Source organism: Pseudoliparis swirei, chromosome 8 (genome assembly GCF_029220125.1).
Source record: "Pseudoliparis swirei isolate HS2019 ecotype Mariana Trench chromosome 8, NWPU_hadal_v1, whole genome shotgun sequence".
NCBI classification, from domain to species: domain Eukaryota; kingdom Metazoa; phylum Chordata; class Actinopteri; order Perciformes; family Liparidae; genus Pseudoliparis; species Pseudoliparis swirei.
This window is the reverse complement of record NC_079395.1, coordinates 11,131,337-11,155,187: the sequence shown is the minus strand read 5'-3', so window position 1 is coordinate 11,155,187 and position 23,851 is coordinate 11,131,337. Positions and strand designations below refer to the sequence as shown.

General features: G+C 42.5%; 1 protein-coding gene across 8 annotated transcripts; it reads left to right on the top strand.

The window, feature by feature from the left end:
- Nucleotides 1-24: 24 nt before the first annotated feature.
- Nucleotides 25-21,060, top strand: LOC130198453 (polyamine-transporting ATPase 13A3-like). 8 transcript variants are annotated; one of them, XM_056421617.1, is made up of 33 exons: nt 25-263; nt 2,293-2,362; nt 3,691-3,864; nt 4,058-4,231; nt 4,418-4,488; nt 4,639-4,722; nt 4,880-4,949; nt 5,052-5,186; nt 5,312-5,384; nt 5,618-5,749; nt 6,784-6,951; nt 7,087-7,244; nt 7,391-7,579; nt 8,035-8,096; nt 8,561-8,711; nt 8,943-9,065; nt 11,335-11,352; nt 11,893-12,043; nt 12,244-12,364; nt 13,022-13,146; nt 13,248-13,411; nt 13,940-14,071; nt 14,302-14,381; nt 14,489-14,531; nt 15,083-15,192; nt 15,488-15,584; nt 15,987-16,059; nt 16,158-16,335; nt 16,889-17,070; nt 17,440-17,528; nt 17,764-17,844; nt 18,056-18,151; nt 18,595-21,060. In XM_056421617.1, the coding sequence occupies exons 2-33, from the start codon at nt 2,312-2,314 to the stop codon at nt 18,775-18,777; spliced, it is 3,738 nt and encodes a 1,245-aa protein (XP_056277592.1). In that variant the 5' UTR covers nt 25-263; nt 2,293-2,311; the 3' UTR covers nt 18,778-21,060. The 8 variants fall into 8 exon arrangements, with proteins under 8 accessions (XP_056277592.1, XP_056277593.1, XP_056277594.1 ...); XM_056421618.1 differs by lacking the exon at nt 11,335-11,352; XM_056421619.1 differs by lacking the exon at nt 17,764-17,844.
- Nucleotides 21,061-23,851: the final 2,791 nt, after the last annotated feature.

Genomic DNA, 23,851 nt, shown 5'->3' with positions numbered 1-23,851 from the left:
TCCACTGCCGCGTGCATCCGCCGCTGTCTGTTCCGAGTTGTTGCAAGTTGCAGGAATTCAGCCCAAAACGCGGTGTCCTCCAGTGACCTCACATCCTGTTCCCTCCCACTTCTGAATGGACCGGTTCCGGACGGTCCGGTCTCAGCGCTGAGTGGGTCCGTGTTGTGTCGGCGCGTGTCTTCACACGTTCCGGCCGCTGTGTTGCACGCGAGCCCACTGAATGCCATGGTTTACTCACCTGTTGCGCATTGATGAACTCATCGGTAAGTTGTCAATGCGCGCGCTGGGGCTTAATTCCACCGTTTCTATTCGCGGCTGTCGAGAAGATTCTAGTTGTATCACAGCAACTTGCGACACTGTTTTCTGGAGAATATGTGAATCCAACTGCGACTGCAAATGGCTCCTCGGTCATTACCCGATGCGGATCCAGTGGTAAAATGTTTGTTTTTCCGCTCCGATGGGAAACTTCTGACTTTAAAACGTGTTGCTACCGGAGCAACAGTCCACACGGCTGCTCTACACAAAATACACACCTTATTTCACTTTGAGTTACAACTTTTATTACGCTGATTAACAGTTGACACTCAAGTGTTCTGTCGGTGTGTAATCTTTACATATATAATTTAAGTCCGATTATCCATTAAGAAGTACTTCTTGCTCCCTGATCTCAGTAAGCCTGCGAGAGACTTAAGATACGTCTGGAATTTTTTGTGTAAACTTATCAAGTGATGGCAAGTTTCAACGGGCTCCCTGGCACACGTGTCTTGGTCTGACATGCCGGACTCCTCCGGCTGCTGTCGCACTGCAACAGTTGCCCTGAAGCCAGCCCCGTGGAGCTCTGGCTTTGTTTGGGCTCTTTGTCTGGATGAAAAGTAAATCGTAAACAAAGTCCTGGTTGGCTTTCAGACGCATCAGGGTTTCAACTGGAGTTCTCTTTATTTATGTTCTGCCATGAGCCTTCACGTTGGGATGGGGCATGTTTACTCTGCGTGTGTAGATATTGTATACATTATTCAGCTACCGTAGACTGTTTACTGTTATATTTGATCCTACTGTCTTGTGTGCACTTTACCCCTTTGCTGCTGTAGTCCTGTAAATGTCCCCACTGCAGGACTAATAACGAATTATCGTATCTTAAAGTAATCCAAGAAATGTTTGCTTCAAAACAACCTCCATAAACATGTGTGAATGGTTCAAGGTTTTTTTATTTACCATTTGTGCCTAGACCAACAGTCCAGAGTAGACACAGTGGAATTGTTTAGCAGGGCTCTGAGTCAACAGAGGTACAAACACACTATAATAACTAGAATGGGCACTCGGTAGAGTGCGTACCTTCGCATATCACAAGATTGGGCATTGAATTATGAACATTTTGGCATTAGTTGCATGCCAATTGGATAAAAATTGACCGCGCTATGGTAAAAAGAAGATTTTGACCTTTTCATGACCTTGACCTTTGACCCGATTGATCCCAAAATCTAATCAAATGGTCCCCGGATAATAACCAATCATCCCACCAAATTTCATGCGATTCGGTTTAATATGCGAATAACACGCATACAAATAAATAAATAAATACACGGCGATCAAAACAACCTTCCGCATTTTCAATGCGAAGGTAATGATAAGAAAAAATATAAAAATGCGGACTTTACATGAGGTGGTAGAATATACAGTATTAAGTACAGTTTTTAAAACGGGTTATCAACATATAAAAGGAGAGAACATAGGTTAATAAATAGATAAATAGTGCAATGTTCAAATGAATGGTGCAAATTGCAAATGTTCCTATGAAATATAGCCTCTGCTGACCTGCGTCATTGCTCCACATACACCTTGACAGGTGGTTGTGTTGTGAGGCTCAGTTTAAAGTCCTATATATAAGACGTTAAAGGACTTATTACAATCCAGCCAAAATGAGGCTGGACTTCGAGCTCCATCTCGGCTAATGCTCGATGAAAGAAAACCACAATGAAGGGAGCCGTCGAGCTTTGAATATGGAGTCGGTTTATGTTCAGTCAGGTGTTTTTTACTTGGAAGAGATATACCTCTTTATTTACAAAGTAGATATAGAACATTGTGTTTTAATGCTTTATGTAGTGAATGATTCACAGACTTCCTTCCACTGTTTGGGCTCCTTTATGCTTCAGAAGTCATTCAGCTGAATCTTATGGAGTTTAAAGTTGCAACATCTTAGCTGACCACACAGCATGAAAAGCTTCTATGTTAAGAAAGCTTCAGCGAGTAAAGCAACTGTTGGAAATATAGGAAATAAAGTATTTTTCTTTGCAGTTGTTGCACTTCTGACACAATGAAGACGAGAGAGGTGACGATTATAAACCAGGGTCTGGAGGATGAGATGGTAAATATCACTTCTCATTTTAATAATGCCTTTCATGTCAACATTGTCTTTTTCATTGAACCATTAAACATTTTTGTATCGTAAAAGAAAAGTTTGTAGATTTGTAGCATTTACCTTTTAAAATAAGTCACTTGTACATGTATCGGTGTGGATTTAAATTTACGTAGCATTACATATTATTTGAATTGACGGCCCCAGAAACCCCACAATGTAATTTGGAGAAATAGAGGAGAAAACTGATTTCTTTATTCCCAAGTTAATAAAATCCACCAAACAGGTGCTTTAGAATTCACTTAGGCAGAGTTTTACCTTTGGACAAGCCGGTTGTTTCCAGTGTGAATGCGAAGCAAGCTAACCCGCTGCTGGCTTTAGCCATAACATTAGCATACAGACATGAGAGTATCATATGTATTTCCTCAAATGGAATAAACAATTCCTCTCAGCATCAGACTTTCAGCAGAAGATCGGATAAACATCAAAAACACCACAAGATTAGTTTGATCTCATTTGTGGCCGCTGCAGTGTGTCACTGCGAAGACAAGATGGCGATCGGCACGTGTCACTTTCAAGAAAAAGGAACGAGTAATTATTGTTTTTATCAGCCTGAAATAGATTATACAAATAACAAGACATCATTGAGCCACACTTGCACTGGACAACTTGTTCCTTCATTACAATGAAGAAGAGCACATCCTTTTATAAACTCAAACCCACAGATGATGTCCTGTTACTGTAAATATTCCAGAAGCACCAAATGTGACCAATACCTGCTGATAAATACAGTGCCCAGCCGTTACAGAAAATATTCAAGCTTTTTTATTTATTTATTTTAAATAGAAAAACGGAAGCACCGATGTAAATAATGAAATGAACGATGTCTGAATTCCATCTAGCTGCTCCCTGGTAATGTGCATGCTAGGTCAATGACACACTTTTTGAAGTATTGCATCAGAAAAAGCTGTAAACGTAGGAACAACTTTTTACACTCGCTTGAAGTGTTTTCTTTGTCGAAAAACACTTGGATGGATGATGGAAACGCCTTTGCCGAACAAATTCTAACGTAGCGAATACCTACCCTGGCAGATTACAGCCATGCCGAGTCTGGAGCGCCAACTTCTGTAGCCCAGTTTATCACTGCATGCTTTTTCAACATTGAACAAGTTCCCTTCACATTTGCTCGACAAATTAAATAGAAACATGGCCACAATAAGTAAAAAAATATCGGCTTTGTTTTAAGATTGTATCTAAATGTCCCTCTTCACAAGCTACAGAGCAGTATATCTGTCCCAGTGCTCAGAGTGTGATGTCATGAGTGTCTGGCCGTGCAGGAGGTGTGGGGTTACCGGCCCTGTCTGTGGAAGAGGGTCCTGGTGGGTGGAGGTGCTGTGTGCTCCGGGGGTCTCCTGCTGCTCCTGCTCTACTGGCTGCCTGAGTGGGGTGTTAAGGGCACCTGCACACACACCTCGCTGAGGGACGCACACACACTGCTGCTGAGGACCACGGTAGGAAAACGGCAGAATACATTTTATTTTTTCACATAATTGTTCTGCTCTCTTGTGCTGCCGCTCATAAATCATTCTCACCGGTGTTACATTCTTTGACACACACACACATACACCGCATTACGCACCACATTACACATTCATTGTGGTCTAACAGCCAAGGAACAATGATATTATTGATGTTGATAAACAGGATGAGTTTAAGCAGTGGTTTCGAGCCAAAGTTCACGTGATGTCGGCTCCGGGGAAGAAACCCTTTGACAGCTTGGACCTGCAGTCCACGGCCCAACGACCCAACGGAGGCGGAGACCACGGCATCAGCGCTGTGCTCAACGAGCATCATGGGAAATTGAAACAATCTTTTCAGGTACCTCAGTGGAGGTTCTTTCCTCTTCATTATTTGTTCCTCACCTGATGCTAATTCCAGAATTATTATTAATCTGAGTGACTGATCGGTTATAAGGAGTATCCCGATCACTAATTGGCGGGTTTTGAAGTATGTCTGTAAAGTTCTGTCACAGTCAATATCTGACTATCTCCTTCCCCCTCTCAGATCCACTACTTCACCCACCACAGTACTAAATACTACTGGAATGATATGATGCAGAACTTTGAATTGTACAAGTAAGAGTCCAGACGAAAAACAATGTGCTTGCATTTGGAAATAGTTTATTATATCTTTGCTAAATAAAGTCAATGACTGGTATTGAATAGTTGGTACAGTATGCATAATTGGTGTTGCTCAGTAGAAATGAATGTGTGTGACTCTTCTAGAGGCTTGGAGGATGTGAAGGTGAGCTGTGCAGACATCCACTCTGACCATAGCCCTGGACTTTCTAAAACACGGCAGGACTACAGGTACACACAGATTTGTACATGTTCTCTCATCTCATACACTAATTTAAATGTTTAATTTTTCATATTACCAAAGAGCAAGCATCCACATATACACTGCCCCGCAGGCATGTGACATGTTAAAGTTACAGATTGCTGAAAATGACTTTTTCTCTATTAGGAGGTTGTTTTTTGGGGTGAATGAGATTGCCGTAAGGGTGCCGTCTCTATTCAAGCTCCTCATGAAGGAAGTGAGTTCAGAGCTCTAACATCACATCTTCTACTTTTAGTTTTTATCATACTAACATCATCAATGCTAATCTTTTATGTGTTTCCTTCTTTTCCTCCATCAGGTCTTGAATCCCTTCTACATTTTCCAGTTCTTCAGTGTCATCCTTTGGAGTGCTGAGGACTACTACTATTATGCTACAGCCATAGTTTTTATGTCTGTGATTTCAATAGCTACCTCACTGTACACCATTAAAAAGGTGAGTCATAAAAGAAAAGCAGTTGTTGTAGGAATGCCCTTCATAATCTTGTCCAAAGAAGTCTGTATTCAGCATCTTGAGGGTCTGCAGAAGTCTTCTGTGATACTGCGTCTCTCTTATTCCAGCAATACGTGATGCTGCACGACATGGTGTCGGCACACAGCGTGATCCGTGTTTCAGTGTGCAGAGGAAGTAAAGGCATGTTTTACTTTCTGGCTATTTGTGAAAACAAGACCGTCAAACATTCAAGAATGACTAATGTTGATGTGTTAATGTTGCGATGGTGTGTAGTCTTGTATTTAAGTCATTTTTTGTTTCTTTTATTTTCTAATATATTATTCACAATATTGATCTCCGGTCGTTTTCTCATGATTCCCAGCAAAGAGAGTGTGTCTCATCTCCACTGCTCATTGTCTTGATGTTGTTCCTAGATATTGAACAGGCCATGTCAACCGATCTTGTGCCTGGTGATGTCATCATTATTCCAGCCAACGGGATGGTCATGCCCTGCGACGCTGTGCTCGTACATGGGACCTGCATTGTAAATGAAAGCATGTTGACAGGTCGTATATCCTTCTACTTCTACTATCACACAGACAATCCTAACCCAATGTGTACTTGTTAGCTTTTCCCGGAGCTTCTCACTGCATCTCAAGGTCTTCATCAGCAGACGGACCTTACTCAGTTCTCATGGAGTCCTCATGTTGAACGTCTTGGGAAAAGCTAGCAAATGGACTTTGAGTTAAGATTTTTTTGTCAAACAACTATCTCCAAGGTTCATCCTAACTATCCTATTTAGTTTAGTTTGATCATTTAGACAGACAAGAGAGAACTGGTCTTTTATTGTCTTGACCAAGGTGGGGCGAGTCCCACACGGACACAGTTACGATAAAATGGGCAACATGTAAACCAGAGACACTTCTCAAATTGATCTGAAAGATTCTTGTTTCCACAGAAAACAAATGAAGATTCTTCTACATGTACCCTTTTATTTTCATACATACTTTATAAGTATGTATGTATAAGTGAACATGATACATATCTTGGTCAAATAATCAAAAGTCATTGCAGAGGTGAATTAAATGTGTGGGAACTTTCCTTTGCGGTCAATGGGCAATCACAGTTATGATAACAAATACATTTAAAAAAAATCACAATTTAGTGACATTTCCACTATTGAAATAGAGTCCATATTCCTTGAGGCAAAACAAATTAAAGATGCGGTAGATTCCAAGACAAGACCTTCAAAATATGGTCTTGAAACCTACATCTTTAGATACCTACTAACTTGAATGTCTGTCACAAATAACAACATAACAAAGGTAACTATGCTGTGAAATCTATCTCTCTGTCATCCAAATGTAAACGACACAGAACATGCTGGTTATATTAATAGAGCATTAGTTATTTCAATTAAACTCAAACTATGAATTCTTGAAAGTGAACCAAAAAAAAGAATTTTGTCACATTCCATGGCAACTTTGTTGATTTGGTGCAATATTTTGGTTCATTGATTATTTTTAAGTGCTCACAACTCTGCAGCTTTTGTTTTGTTTTCAGATGTTTTATTTGATTTTAATCCTCTGTTCATCTTCAGGAGAGAGCGTGCCAGTTACCAAGACAAGTCTGCCCAGTTCAGGCGAGGAGGCGGCCAGGAGCTTCAATATGGAGGAGCATAAAAGACACACCCTGTTCTGTGGGACGCACGTCATCCAGACGCGCTTCTACGCTGGAGAGCTGGTGGAGGCGGTTGTAGTCAGAACAGGTGAAACAGGGGAGACAGTCTCTGAAGACTGAGATCATCAGTCTTCAGAGATTGATTGTCCTCAGGGTTGAACATAATCAGCCTCTGCAAGAAGATGTAAAGAAATCAAATGTCCTCCCTTATGTGTTGCCACAGGCTTCAGTACAGAGAAAGGCCAACTTGTGCGCTCCATCCTCCACCCTAAACCCACTGACTTCAAGCTGTACCGCGATGCGTACCTTTTCTTGTTGTGTCTGGTGGGGGTGGCAGGCATCGGCTTCATCTACACCATCATCCTCAGTATCATGAACAAGGTAACCTATTCTTCTGGAGCGTGAGAGGAGATCACCTTGGAAGGTTTCATTTAGGATGCTGTATCTCAAGGAGACTTTAGGCTCCTATCATCCTACATAAATCCTTCTCTGTCAGTCACCGGCGGGTCCTCATCGATCTCATCCAGGTTCCAGCTAAAACCATCATCATTGAATCCCTGGACATCATCACCATCACCGTGCCCCCCGCTTTACCGGCGGCCATGACAGCTGGTATCGTGTACGCGCAGCGTCGTCTGAAGCGCGTCGGCATCTTTTGCATCAGTCCTCAGAGGATCAACATGTGTGGTCAACTGAACCTGGTTTGCTTTGACAAGGTAGTCTGAACCGTCATATGTTGCTATCCTATCATCGTTTCTGGGATTTATTAACTTGGACTGAAGAAAGTCCTGACTTAGAATCCATGAAGTTTAGTTACGAGACATCCGAACCCACTTCCACTTCCACTTCAAGTCACAGGAGGATGACTTCATGGTTTTACAACTATCAACATCACACATTTAGATGATGTTGGTCTCACCAAAAAAGCAAATTGGCAGCTTGGGCTTTGGCATTTGAGACATTTATTTAAACAAACCGATTCATTCATATACTGACAAAAATCAGAGATTAAGAAAGTTAATTATATTATTTTACTTTTCTGATTCAAACACAAGACAGAATCAATTTATGTACCTCTGAGAATTGAGGCTTATTAGCATTGATTTCCTCCTCTGAGGCGTGATTACGGTAATACTATTTGTGCATTAAATGTTTGTATGTTTTCCTTCAGACTGGCACTCTGACCGAGGACGGTTTGGACCTGTGGGGCGTCCAGACAGCTGAAGGTGGCAGGTAAGAGAGAGTCTCTTGTATTACTTGTCTTTTTGCAAAAACATCTGTATGAGTTTAACTACAAGAGTAACCAAAAAACTGATTCATACAAATAAATCCATGATTTTTTTGTGGGAATGCGATGATTTGTTCGGTATTTAATTAGCTTGATTACCCCAAAAATAATATTCCTGTTTGCCTTTTTTAGCTATATACATTTTCTCAGTTGATTGTTCAGTTGACACACCTGAGAGATCTGAAAGAGAGTATTGTGGCTGCTTTAGTCGACCTACCTTCTAGTACATGGGAGAAAGAAACATTCACAGAGGCCTAAAACTGTATTCAGTAAAAGAGCACTATGTTTTTATGTAGATTATTAATATTTCTCACAGGACGTTTCATAGTTTTGAAATGACCTTTTTAATTAGATTCAGCATCCGCCACTGAATTCAGTATTATTATTCTCTCCTCCTTTCCTATGACAGATTTTCTCTCCCAGAGGCTGATGCAGCTATAGAAAGTCTGGTTAACAGTGTGTTTGTGGCCGGCATGGCCACCTGCCACTCACTGACCAAGATTGAGGGCGTGCTTTCCGGAGACCCTTTAGACCTCAAGATGTTCAGCGCTACAGGATGGGTAAGCAAAGATTTGCAATGTTTACACCTTATGTTCTGAGTCACTGGCACCACAACTAGCTAGTGTACCGGTCTCTACTTGGCTAAAGTGGTTACAGTCTGGTGCCTTGGATGCTTCAGCTTGAGCAGCAGAAGATGCCTGGACTACGGTTATACTAACTCTAGAGAAGTCTGCAAGCTCGACATCTTAAAAAAGATATCGTATGATCTCATTTTTGTTCATTTTTGTTAGATCCTAGAGGAGCCCACAGAGGAAGAGACTGCCCTTCACAATCCCATAATGCCCACAGTGGTGCGACCTCCAAAGCACTCGGTCCCTGAAGCCAACCAGAACAATCCACTAACTCACAACATGGTACAGTAACATCAAGTTTCAAGTTTCAAGTTTCAAGTTTTTATTGTCACATCCCCTTTTATACAAGTATAATCGGTTTGTGAAATTCTTATGTGCAAAACACCCGACAGCAGTAGCAGACTAAAAAAAGAATAAGAATGAGAATAAACTATACAATATCCACAAAAAAAGAAGAAAGTATTAACAATATATATATATAAAACAATGTAATAGAATATACATCATGACAATATATATATATAAAACAATGTAATAAAATATACACTTTTTTGAGACAATATATATATATATGTATATACATACAATATATATATACAATATATATATATATAAACAATGTAATAAAATATACACCATGGCCATAGATATTCACAGAATATGTTCTGGTGTATAGTGTTAATGAGGGTCTCAGTCCTTGTTCAGCAGCCTGATGGCCTGACTGAAGAAGCTGTCCCTCAGTCTGTTTGTGCGGCACTTGATACTGCGGTATCGCCTGCCTGACGGTAGAAGGGTGAACAGTTTGTGGCGGGGTGGTTATTGTCTTTCATCATCCGTTTGGCCCTGGCCACGCACCGCTTGGTGTATATGTCCAGGATGGAGGAAGCTCACCTCCAACGATGTACTGTGCCGACCGCACCACCCTCTGTAGTGCCCTACGCTCCAGGGCGGTGCAGTTCCCGTACCAGACGGTGATGCAACCTGTCAGAACACTCTCGATGGTACTGGTGTAGAATGTTCTGAGGATGCGGGGGCCATGTTGAATTTCCTCAGTCGCCTAAGGAAATACAGGCGTTGTTGGGCCCTTTTCACCACGTGAGTGGTGTGCGTGGTCCATGTGAGGTCCTCGGAGATGTGCACGCCGAGGAACTTGAAGCTGCTGACCTCTCTACTGCAACTCCGTCTATGGAGATGGGGTGTGCTCTCCTCTCCGCTTCCTGTAGTCCACGATCAGCTCCTTGGTCTTCTTGACGTTGAGGACGAGGCTGTTCTCCTGGCACCACTGTACCAGTGATCCAACCTCCTCCCTGTAGGCTGTCTCGTCGTTGTCGGTGATCAGCCCCAACACTGTTGTGTCGTCAGCAAACTTGATGATGACGTTGGAGCTGTGCATGGCCGTGCAGTCGTGGGTGTACAGGGAGTAGAGGAGAGGGCTCAACACGCATCCCTGAGGGGCTCCCGTGTTGAGGGTCAGCGGCTCTGAGGTGGTACTGCCCATCCTCACCACCTGGCGGCGGCCCGACAGGAAGTCCAGTATCCAGCTGCACATGGTAGAGTGCAGGCCTAGACCTCTGAGCTTGGTGTCGAGCTCGGCGGGAACAATAGTGTTGAACGCTGAGCTGTAGTCCACAACCAGCATTCGCACACAACAGTTCCTCCTCGGCAGGTGGGAAAGGGGTGTGAAGTGCCATGGCAATTGCGTCGTCGGTGGATCTGTTTTGACGATATGCAAATTGCCATGGGTCCAGCGTGGCAGGCAACATGGAACAAATGAAGTCCTTGACTAACCTCTCGAAGCATTTACTGACAATCGAGGTGAGGGCTACGGGTCTCCAGTCATTCAGGCAGGTTACCTTGGGGTGTTTGGGGACAGGCACAATGGTGGACATCTTGAAGCTCTCAGGAACAACAGCCTGGGACAGGGAGAGGTTGAAGATGTCTGCGAAGACTCCTGCCAACTGGTCTGCACATGCTCTGAGGGCGCCCGGGATGTGGTCGGGACCTGCCGCCTTCCGGATGTCCACCCGCTTGAAGGCTCTGCGCACGCCAGCCTCTGAGATGATCAGCAGGCTGGTCTCCTCGGGCAGCGCTGCCTTCGGCGGGCTGCCGTTCACGTCGAACCGAGCAAAGAATGTATTTAGCTCGCCTGGGAGGGAGGTAGAGGAGTTCTCTTCACCGCTGGTTCTCCCTCTGAAGTCCGTGATTGTCTGTAGCCCCTTCCACACACCTCTCACGTCATGGCTCTTGAGCTTTTCCTCCACCTTGTTCCTGAACTCCCGCTTGGCAGAGCCGATGGTCTTACGGAGGTCGTAGCGGGCTCTTTTGTATTCCACCATATTCCCGGAGTCAAAGGCGGTGTTACGCGTGCGGAGTGCAGCGCGAACATCGCCATTTATCCACGGTTTCTGGTTGGGATAAATCCGAACCGACTTGGTAGGAACAACGTCATTATTTTGTGATCTGTATATATTTTTTATAGCTGTAATAATAATATAGTTATAATTGCCTGACCCCAAATTATAACATAATTACATCCTTGTTTTCCCCCCAGGAGCTTTCTGAATTATCAGTAAGTTGTCTTTTTTTCAATTCATTTTTTTACAGCATATTGGTTGACATTTTGCAAAATACCGGTATTCAATTTCTTGTCGAGGGTGAGATGAAATGATTGATACTACTCATGTTTTTATGTTTATGAACCTACTGCCAGCCGCTGGTTAGCTTAGCATAACATAAAGACTAGAAACAGGGTCTCACTAATTAACCCGTTATGTCATGTTCATTCAATGTGTAAACACGGTATATTGTGGTTTCATGGGGGGTGGCCTGCTCTTTCTTGGTTAGAGGCAGTAACAACCTCACAGTGACGACATGACTACAGGTGTTGAAAGCTGGTTCTACAGAGTCAGGCTAGCTGTTTCCCATTGTTTTCAGCCTTTATGCTAAGCTAAGCTAACACTCTTTGCTGTTATTCCATTTTTAACATGCAGACATGAGAGAATAATCTCCTTATCTAACACTCAAGCATTTCTTGAAGTTGAAATAAAAAGTGATTTGAGGTTGTTGTTTTTGCTCTGAACATGTATACTGCGTGTCTTGTTCTCCTCAGTCCTGTGAGATCGGTATTGTGCATCAGTTCCCCTTCTCCTCGACCCTGCAGAGGATGAGTGTGGTGATCAGGAGGCTCGGGGAAAAACACATGCATGCTTTCTTGAAAGGAGCACCGGAGGTTGTGGTCAGCCTCTGCAGACCGCACACAGGTTTGACCCTTCCCCCTATGTTAAAGGTTTGGGTGGATATTTCCTCCCTTTATTTGTCATCACTTCGAGGATACACAAAGTAATCAACAATCAAGTATTACAAGTTGTTCAGTGTCTTTGATTACGGCCTCTACTTCTCGTCCACATGCTGCCCCGGTCTAACAAAGGCCAGACTGACATGGCTCTGTCGCTCTCTTCAGTCCCACAGAGCTTCACAGAGACTCTGGAGACTTACACCAGGCAAGGTTTCAGGGTTATTGCCCTGGCACATCGGCAGCTGGAGTCAAAACTCTCCTGGCACAAAGTCCAGAGCCTCAGCAGGTACTCCTCCCTCCTCAGATAACATCGTGCACAGAGCTATTGGCACGGACGTCACATCACTAACTGTTCCAAGTCAGCCTTCGCTGAAATAGCTTGTGTTTCCTGTTTTGATATCTGGAGGACTTGGCTCCACGGATAACTGGAGAAACATAGATCAGATGATATATGGTCCACATATGTACAGTGCTGCTTGTACAAGAATGTGAGGTAATGTGAGGTTGTGGTGTCACTTATCTCTGAGTCACACTGCAAGCTGCTTGCTAGACCATTTTGTCACAACTACCTGCCGGAAGAAATCCATCGAAGAAGAAGCATTAAAATCGTCAGTTTTCCTACAAACCTCAACCATATCATGATGCACCAAAATATAATAATATACATATATATATCAATATATATGAAATATAATTTAGTTGTTTGGTTGTATTGCTAGAAAACAAGCCCATGTGACGCTTTTATTAAAAGCAACGCAAATCATTTCTGACTGTTGAGGTCTTAAATCTGTTAAATGTAGGACATATTTAACTTGAGTAAATATATTTAACATAAATACATCCCGTTATATCAAGTAACTTGAAACATGCACTTTGTAAGATATGAGTGAATACATAGTGTCGTGATGATGTATTGTATATTGTTTATATGTGTTGCTTTTAGGGTCCTGATAGAAACCAACATGGAGTTCCTTGGTTTGATCATCATGCAGAACAAAATAAAAGAGGAGACTGCTGGGGTTTTACTTGAATTACGGCAAGCTAACATCCGCACTTTGATGGTCACAGGTAAATCGGTTTTGTTATCAATGCATCGACAGCTGATATGTAAAGGAGATCATCCATAAGTGCCAACATCAGTGTGTTATCTTATTATTATCCTCTGTTAGGTGACAACATGTTGACGGCGATATCTGTGGCTCGAGATTGTGGGATGGTCCGTGTACATGAGCGGGTCATAATTGCAGATGCTGCGCCTCCTAAGGATTTCCACCCTGCTAGTATCACATGGCATTACACTGAAAACCCAGCTCAGACCAACAAGAGCAATCAGGTGAGACCAAAAGCCTCTAAGTATAGATATAGGTATCCTGTTTATTGGAGAGAATATGTGTTTTATCTATCTTTGTTAGCCTCAAAACTGGTCCAAAAACAATTTGAGCTTATCACGATAGGCTTTTGTTTTTATGACTTGACCCGTCGGCACGTTATCCATTCCTGTGAACGTGATATCTCAGGAACGTCGGGAGGCATTTGCTTCAAATCGAGCACAAATGTCCACCTGCATTCAAGGATGAATTATTAGATTTAGGTATTTAAAGGTCACTATGGCCTCACAAGACACAATAATGAATATGCTTATTAAGATAATTGAATACAAAATGATGACCTGCACCCTTAGTTAGGCCTCAAGCTCAAATGTTGTCAAATGTTTTAACAAGCTAATTTAAGAGTTTGTTGAAACCATTGAAAATGCTTTGTGTCGTTCATTATTGCAGAGCCTGTTACATTTATTTAAGTCATGCAAGATAAAAAGTTTTCTGGTGTTCTAGTTATACTGACTCATTGTTTTCCCCTTCAGTCTGTGGAGATCAACCTGGAGCCCGGGGTACATGACCAGAGAGTTACTCAGCAGGAACAAAGCTATCACTTTGCTGTGACTGGCAGGGCCTTCGCTGTTGTCACAGAGTTTTTCCCTCAGCTCGTCCAAAAGGTGCAGGTTCATCTTCAGACACACACACACACACACACACACACACACACACACACACACACACACACACACACACACACACACACACACACACACACACACACACACGTTCAGTTTGGTATTAGGTTTACATTAGGAGCAGTTGTTGTGTGTGTCTTACTTGCAGCAATGATAGCATATCGTTTGGATTGTGTTGTAATTCTTTGTCTCTCCGCCTGGGGGCGCTGCAGCTCGTGCTCAGAGGCACTGTGTTTGCCCGCATGGCTCCAGACCAGAAAACTCAGCTGGTGGAAGTTTTGCAGAGCATTGAGTGAGTCTCTTGTTTGTTTGTGGCTTTAATTTATATCTGTTGAGAATCCTTTGATTGAAAAGATTCATCACCACTGGCAAATGTACAACTTTCACCCACTTACACAGCTACACTGTTGGGATGTGTGGTGATGGGGCAAATGATTGTGGAGTAAGTATGGATTATTTTTATTTAATATACACACCAATCATAACTTCTCAATATACTTCATCCCATCACTTATAAGACTAATGACACCTTTGTACACCAGCTCACATGCCGGTGTCTAATTGGCTCTTAGGCTCTGCAGAAAAAGTGACAGAAAGACTGTGTGAAAGCGGTGGAGGATTGCTCCTTTACGAAAAAAATAAATCATCATCACGTTTGAAAAATAGTCAAATACCCAACAATAAAGAAAAAATTTTTTTGTGTGAGTGTTGAAATGTTTGTACAATTTAATAGTTGTAAGTGGTATATCCAGACATCTACATCCATCCATATATAACATCACGTAATGTTTCTGATGTAAAACCTTATATTTACTTGTATAAGTTACTCGCATGAAGCTCTTAAAGTAATATCCAAAATGTAAAATATTTCCAACTGAAATGTAGTAAAGGTCTGAAAAATCAAATTATACAAATTAAGATGTGACTCCACTTCTTATTGCCAATATTTTAATAAAAAGTGATAAATCCATTTAAGATGTATCTCTGTCTCAGGCTTTGAAGAGAGCTCACAGTGGGATCTCTCTGTCTGAGCTAGAGGCCTCTGTTGCTTCACCTTTCACCTCCACCACCTCAAACATCTCCTGTGTCCCCAACCTCATCAGGTAGCAGAATTTAACATTTCAGAAATACACCAAAATGTTTTCCACATGTTTTCCAACATCATTGCATCAGTTCTGTCACTCACCACCAGGGGTGTCATGACGCGGATACAGTTTACAGTTCCATTAATACACGAATAATTATTTGGTTTGATAGTGGACCTTTATTTTTTATCTGGATGGAATCAAATGTACATTTTCCGTTTGACTTTTACATTTTGGTGGCAGCTATGAACATTGTCCTTTTAACTTTCTTTTTGTTCATTCTGATCATCTCTCAATGTCGTGCCTTCCTAAGAGAGGGCCGAGCTGCCCTCATAACATCGTTCTGCGTGTTCAAGTTCATGGCTCTCTACAGCGTCATCCAGTACCTCAGTGTCACCTTGCTCTACTCGGTAAACACGCTGCATTGATTTACCTTCAACTAAATGCAAAACAAAATTAGGAAGGGACAGACTTTGAATTGTTTCCTCATTGAGAATGTAGTATGATGTTTCCAGCTGCACAGTTATTGGTGTTTATTCATGTCCGTGGTGTTTTAAATGTGATGAGATGAAAACAACATGTTGTTTACATGTTATTAAAGATTTATTAGCTTGCATGTTTGTACCATTGACACGTGAATGGTTCCCACATTGCATGCAAAGGTTCAACATGGGCAGGATAATGGAAAGGGAAGGCTTTCAGGAAAATGCATTGATTGTGACGATTTACATTAAAGCTGAAGTCAGTGAGTCTTATAGATTTAAGGGTTTTACATCCATTCCTGTGATTCCTGTTCATTTCCTATATTGTAGATTCTCAGCAACTTGGGAGACTTCCAGTTCCTCTTCATTGACATCGCCATCATTCTCATCATTGCATTCACAAGTGAGTAGCATGAAAAACAATGCTTTTCATCAATGTTTGAATTTGATGGCGATTTGATTATTTTATTGTTATTAACACGCAGAAACTTCTGTCTCCAGTGAGTCTGAACCCGGCATGGAAGGAGCTGGTGTGGCGCCGCCCGCCATCCAGTCTGATCTCCGGCCGGCTACTCTGCTCAGTTCTGACCCAGATCCTCACCTGCCTGGTCTTCCAGGTCCTGGCTTTCCTCTTGGTACGTCAGCAGAGCTGGTATGAGACATGGACGCCTCAGTCGGAGTGAGTGACACACCAGAGAGGAGCGCCAGACTAATGATGAATCAGAAATTCACTTGTTGGTAAATGTATGTAAATCCTACTGTATACAGTCTTCTGTCTGGGGACATATTATCCTCACTGCACACTTCACGCTGGTTCCAAACTATTATTGCTGCCCACATCCCCAATAAAGAAAAACATTGAAACCAAAATAATGAGGGAAGCCAGTTGGCAATTCAGTGTGATTGTCAGGCTTCGTTCACATAGTGAGTATTCTTCTGTCCGGCTAATGAAAAGAATACAAACATAATTCATTGTTTATCCATCCAATTTGTTTTATTACTACTCTGACGTGTCTACTGCCTTGTTTTTATTCATGTAGTGTCTGTCTGGGAAATCCTGGTTAGAAACATATTTTAATTAAAGGAAGTTGATCAGTAGACAAACAGAAGAAAAGCCGTCGTAATGAAGGCAAAACAAGTCTGACATCTTTTGGCTTATTTTTCTTTCCTAATTTCTGAATGCAGAACTTTCCAGAGGTTTGCATTAACTCTCTTTTTCTCTCCTCCTTCAGTGCCTGTAATGTTTCCAGCTCCGGTCTCTCTCACAGCCGGAATGTAACGAGCCCCCACGACCACAAAAACATCAAGAACTACGAGAACACCACCCTCTTCTACGTCTCCTCCTTCCAGTATTTGGCTGTAGCCATCATTTTCTCCAAAGGAAAGCCCTTCAGACAGCCGAGCTACAAGAACTGTAAGACTTATTGATTGTGCTGTAGCGTTGAGCGATCGTCAGAGCGATGTGTATGGAAAGCGATTAAAATAAGCACAGAACAAGGTCAAAAAAATTATTTTATACAATGCTTAAAACAATATTACAATTAGAATAAAAGAGGTATTAAAGACGTTATGTCATACAGAAAGCTTTAAATTCAGTTTTCCAAATTAGAATAATTAGTTTATTATGCATCCACTCCTGTTTTAAAGCCATTTATTTACCACTTCAATATGAGAATGACAAACAAATGTTTTACAATCTCTACTGGCACTAATCACTTCTGTGTGATATACTTGCAAGTTGAAAATACCATTCAAGCTGGCATCCCTAAATGTTTTCCATCAGGGCCGTTCATGCTGTCCTGCATCAGCCTGTACACCTTTGTCCTCCTCATCATGCTGTATCCGGTTCCTGCCATCGACAATTTCCTGGAGGTAAACTTAGTCTTTCAAATTTTGGGCGGTTTTGTTTTCATCGCACTGCCTGCTCTAAAAGATATAACATATGTCCCGGTTGTAGATTTGAACAGCAGAAACATGAAAGTAGAAACGCTTTGAAACAAGAGGGAAGGCGTAACAGTGGCTGCTGGGAAGGTGCATGAGTTTGATGGTGTGTGTGTGTGTGGTTTTGCATTCAGTGCTCTCTTCCTGCTGCTCTGCCTCCACTCAGATCGTGTGTGTTCCCCATGACTGGCGCGTTACCCTGGTCATTATTGTCATCGTGAATGCGGCTGTGTCTTTCACGCTGGAGGTACGAGACGTCACGCCCTCTCTGGGACTGAGCTGCTCTTTTGATTAGAACACCGGGACTTGCATGCATCTATTTTTTTTCCCTGTCTTAAGAAATTGAATCAATGCGTCAATGTTCTTTTCCAAGTTTCCTTATGATTTATTTCTCTGTGGCTATAATCTCAATCTTCATGACCAGCATATTCTGAAGTTACCACTGAAATCTCCCGTAGATTTTGATCCTTGACATCATCTTGCGGAGGCTAGTTTTCAGATGCAATCAGGGGCTCAGTCGCCCCACAGAGCCGCTCTCTGCTGACACGCCTCAGGTTGGGAAGCTTTTCACTGCACTTTTGTTTGGTTTGGTTTTACTTTTAACTCTCTAATTCTCTTGCTTCCTTTTTTTTCTTCGATGACTTGATTCATGCTGCATAAATAATCCCCCAAAAATTGAATTGAAGTGACTCTTACATGTTGTTTTTCAATAGCTCATCTTTCAGTCTAACTACTACTTAATTTGGTCTTTGTGTTGGCTGATCTCATGAATCTGTGGTCCTTTGGGCAGAAACTTGTAACTGCAAATTAACAAAACATTATTTATATAAGCTCTTAATAATAATTCAATAAGCAGTGTAATAACTTTAATTGTATTCCCTGCATAATACATTAGGTGCTTTGATCAAATGCCTGAAGAGGCTCAGTGTTGCATTCAGCAGAGATTATGGAGAGACATGTTTATTGCTGACTGTTTTCATACTTTACGTGTTCCCAGGAGGCCAATGATCGCTGGGGCTCGTCCTTCCTCTCCTGGTTGTTCTGTCGGAGAAACAAGCCCCCGAGGGTGCTCTACATGCAGCTGGCCCTGGAGCTGCAGGGCGACGCCGACTGGCCTCCCAGACCCTCCACTGTCACCTACGCCAGCGATCTACAATCCCACATCGATGCCCCCCTCTGACACCAACGTGACCAACAAGCTACTGCACAGACTAAACCTCAAACTTTAGCTTGAGTTGAGCTCAGATGATGTGACAGATGGTCAGATGATGTGCGTGGGACTTTGAACCGGCGGGCCAATCCAGGAGCCTCATGAAGGTGAGGCGTCCTATTGCAACGAATGGCCGACTGAGCTGCTCGTACAGAAAGTTATCTTTTGTTTCGGTTGACCTCATCAGGATAAAACACTCTGCACTTGTCACACTGCTGGAACTGGAGCCAGAGGCTTCTAATAGTTCAACATTTTGGGAAATATGGAATTCTTCTCAGCAAAGGAAATTAGTATGCAATATATCCCAAAATGTTAAACTATTACTTTAAGATGATTACTAACTCAAATGTACTTAGCTACCAATGCTTTAATTCCTTTCTTAGCTCCTTTAGTTTAGGATACACAAAGGAAAGAAGATAATGCCGCCTCACAATTCCTTGCGGTGGCAACATTTAAAGTGACGCACCTTTCGGCCGTCCATTAAAATAAACCATATGCCTATCTTGCACAGGTTGAACAATTCTTTTCATACAATCATAAACTAATGGGATTCATGTTCATAAGTATGAATAGACAGTGACAAACATTTTGTTTTATTTTATTTTTAATGTATTTATTTTCTTAAAACATGTAACAAATAAGTAAGAAAGCAGAACAAGAATATGAAATAAAATTAACAGTTAATATAGCAAACTGTCAATGAACAAATGATCATTCTCAATAACAAGAAGCGACAGTTAAAAAAAAGACAAAAAAGCTAGTCCTATGATAAACTGTTAAAAAGCAAAAAATAACCGAAAGGTTGTATCTGAAATATTGATAGTTTCATAGATATTGCACACGTTAATCGTCGGCTTCTATTGGAAGCAGTGTTGATTGTGAGCTGTGACAGCCGCAGGAGGGAAGGACCTCGGTTTCTCTCTACAAACCATGACTGAAGCAGGCCGCTCCAGAAGGAGCTCCGTATGTTGCCTGCATGCTAAATTCTAATATATTTCAAATAGGATAATGTCTTCGGTGCGCTTTTTGTCGTCCTTCTTCGTCGTAGTTGTGTCATGGCAGACCCACGTCAGTGACATCCACCGTTGCATCATAGTTACGTAGTTTAGTGAAGTGGAGTCGGGCTCTCTGAGCACTACAGTTGTTTATTCCTTAAATCTTTATGAATTCTTCTTCTCATCTTTCCTTGAGCTCATGATGTTTTCCATTGAGGTCAAAGAAAAGTGGTTAGGAATAGACGTGAGGAGTTAACGTTCTGACTTTTTGACGTTTTGACCGTAGCAGAAACTACCACAGAGGCTTTGAGGACTTTGCCTCTCGTCATTAAACTTCAGAGGTGTGTCGTAGAGATGAAAATGAAGGCCAAGTTTAAAGATGGCTCGGTGGGTAGAAGTGGGGAATATGTTGGCATAAAAGCACTGGATGAATATTTCTCCTTCAATGAAAATAAAAACATAGCCTATCAATAGCTGCCACTTAAATCTAAAAGTTGTCAAACAGTTTAAGGTCATAACGATTTAAAGACACGAGACACTTAAAATGTTATAAACATAACTGTTACGTTTGTATTTCTAAGACGGAAAACATTCCACTGCTAAATTTCTGAATTTGCTTCAGTTGAAATTCTTCCTGTGGAAGAGAGAAGCAGAACTGAGTGTGCGTGTGCGACTGTGAGTACATGTGTGTGTGTGTGTGTGTGTGTATGAGAAAGAGAGCAAGACCGTGCGTTAGTTAATCAGAGAATCAAAACAATGTCTGTGTCCGTTGATTGATTCTATATCACTATAAAATCTTCACGCTCATTTCCTCAAGATACGTCTTTCATTGTATGCAAAGAAGAAATCATGAAAGCGTCTAAATTCACCACGGTACTGTACAAGGAATGCTGTTGAAAATTAATTAAAGCAATACAATTAATCAATGAAACACTTGCTGCTGTGACAATGTTGATTTTAATGTTTGATTTGTATACATTTTTAAGTAACTATCTACAGCTGTTGTGTAGATATTTTTCTAGTTATGTTTAAAAATGAAATGAATGTGAAGAAATATGAGAGTTAGTCACCTCATTTTCGTCTTTATTACCATAAGAAATTACATTTATTAAGGGAATACGTTTTTGAAAATAGCAATACAGTATTTGTACTTGTTTTCTTATTTTAACAAAATGTTTCAGTGTCTGGCAACACATATTGCTGTGTTTGCTCTGCAGAACTCCTATTAAATTTCCCAATAAATCTGTATATTAAGCCACTTTTGCGTGCTTCGTGGGGGGCTGACCTTGGTCATACTTTTTCAGCCAAGACTTACTGATCAATTATGGGCTTTCCCAGCCTCCTCGCTGCCTGGCATATGGGTGCTTAAAGGGCGAGAGTGGAGGAGAAAGAGGGGTATCATTTCATGTGGAGATCAGGGCCTATAAGCAGTGAATGGGTGGATTTAAGGGGGACGGTGAAAAAGGGAAGGGGGTCCTCGCTTGTACCCAAAAGAAAAGAATCTCCCACAGATCAGGGAAGAGCCTTTTTGGGAATATTCATGATGAGGATGAGGAGGCATCATGAATTCATGTGTGTCTCCCTGACTTGCACGGATCATCTTTTCAGTAAACACTGGTGGGCACAGAGCCGCGATGTCTTGCTTTCCCTCCGTGTTTGCGATGTAGTTAGTAGTGATAGTGTTGCCTCTCCACAAAGCAAGATGGGTTTCTGTGTACTCTCTGCTGTATTCCTTTTGTATCGGCGGAGCAACAGATGGAGAGACATAAAGAAGCTAAAACACACAGCCTTTCTTCCTCACAGCCAGAAACTCGCTCAAAAAGATTTTCTCAAGCTTGCGCTCAGACGTGCGCTATTTCAAAAATGTTGGACTTCATCTCCTTTCTCTTTTACCCGTGTGAGTCCCCGCTAAGCGATCAGGCCTGCTTAGAATCACTTGTCGAGTAACGGTCACTGTTACACACTTTTGTGCAACAAAATCATCTCAGGTTCTTTCTCAATGAGTCAAACAACCCATGCGTTCACTTATTCTTCATAAAGTCTGCGAGCAGATGTCAATCTGCTGCATCTTCTCTGAAAGTAGTTGGACACTCATAAGGCCCCCCTTTTGATTTATAGTCGTGACACAAGGCCAACCTGATGCTCACTTACGGTTGGCTTCATTTTACAGATGACACAAAGGCGACCACGTCTGGTAAAAGGTCTGTGACCTACCAGACGGCCACAAAGGCCTTCTCCTCCCTCCTGTCCCGTAAGCATGGGCTCCTTCTCCGGCCCTTCATGGCGTCCCTGTCCCCTTCCTTTATCAGTTCTTCCAGGCCTGAATGGGCTCTGTGGTTGGTCAATAAATTCGGTGATTCAGGGGGTGGACAGATGCAGCCGTGTTAACGTTTGTTCACAGGCTTGTTGGAGGGACGGGCCCCACCCCGCAGCTCTTTGTCCCCCGTGGTCCCTCAACAGGTTAGAAGTCAATGGAGGGCCTTGTGTGGAGGTGGCAGGGGCATGGATGGAGCCGCCTCTCACATGGCGTTCACACAGGGGGAGGACCGGTCCGGATCACTGTGACACTTGTTAGTGTGGGGCCACACAACATTGCTTGGGTTGCCTCTCCCGCTCTCCCCCGAGGGCCCGTGCGATATCCAGCACTTTAAACAAACTAATGGTCGAGGCTGCGGGGTTGCGCTGACGTAAGATGATCTGCACTCAGAGGCCTGCAGTGACCACATTGAAAAGAAGTGCACAAGTGTATCTTACAATCTCAGTTTACAGATCAGACTTGCAATAGAAATGAGGTCAGGCCTTCATTTGGTCCACAATATGTAGTTTAAATTTAAACTAGAATAGCATTAATGCACTTCTGTGGCCCCTAAAAGTGTCACACTGTTGCTGAGTTATCGCCTCTTTCTCAGACTCAGCTGGGCCGCCGCATGGGAACAGCCACACTGGGAGAAAAGACACACAGAGAGCCATAGATGGAGCAACACACACACACAGAGGAGGGCTTTAGGAGACAGAGAGCAGTGGACGGAAAAAGGCGCACAGAGACTGAAGAGGGACTTAGAGCCACGACTGAAGCCTAACTGTCATGAGAAGATGAGAGTTGCCATGGCCACCCAGGAGCCACCCAGCAAGCATGTGAGCAGGGGAGGCTCGGGGGCCCGGGCCTGGGCCGGTGGATCACATGCACTAACCAGGGATTATGTGCATAAGTGATGAGCACTAAGCCGGCAGGTGAAGAAGGGAGGCCCTGGGACAAGGAGCGCGCCATCCCTCAGGACAGCTCCCCCTGTAAAGACCAGCGACTTTTTCCCAAGTGAGGCTGATCTCCCGTGTGAAGGGGACTCAGCCAGAGGTCCTCGAGTGCTGAAAGGCCATCCCCCAGGCTGCTTTCACAGCGTAAGTGGCCAAAACGCTGGTCTTGTGAGTCATCTTGAGTGGTAAGAATGGGCCATCTTCACATTCATAAATCCTAATACAAACACACTCGTGGATATGGACTAATCTTGGATCAGGATGAACGCCACATGGCAGTGCATCAGCAGGGCTCGTGTTGACGCGCTTCTGCTCGGTGCTGGTATAAAACAACCAACTCTACGTTTTTGATCCGTCAGAAAGACTAAAAGAATAATTTAAGCTGTAAGCTTAGTTAATTATACAGTATATTTTTGGACAAGAGCTTCGCTTTATAGCCCAGATTAACAGGTTGTTTTAATGCAATGAATATATGCTCATAAAATCCATGGCCTTACAGGAATGTGTTTGAACCCTCATGGCACAAAGAAATCACATTCCCATGGTTCACAGAGGGAAAATACACAGTTAACCAACCTCCCCCCAACACCTTTTCAAGACGATAGTATCCCTGAACATATTAACATGTAAATACGCTTAGATACTTTGACAATGCACTGACATGCATATAATCTACATGTTAACTAGTCCTTTAAAGACTTCTCCACCACGGAATGTGGTTTGGGAACACTTTCATGTCTGGGTTTTAAAAATTAAATGTGAGGCCTCTCTTAGAATCTCAAAAAGCGTTTTTCAAT

Excerpts from the sequence above, each read along its gene's own strand:
- LOC130198453 (XM_056421617.1), top strand. The coding sequence starts at position 2,312 with ATGAAGACGAGAGAGGTGACGATTATAAACCAGGGTCTGGAGGATGAG. Across the intron at positions 6,952-7,086 it reads GGCGGTTGTAGTCAGAACAG|GCTTCAGTACAGAGAAAGGC; the intron begins GTGAAACAGGGG and ends GTGTTGCCACAG. Across the intron at positions 17,845-18,055 it reads CTGTGTCTTTCACGCTGGAG|ATTTTGATCCTTGACATCAT; the intron begins GTACGAGACGTC and ends AATCTCCCGTAG.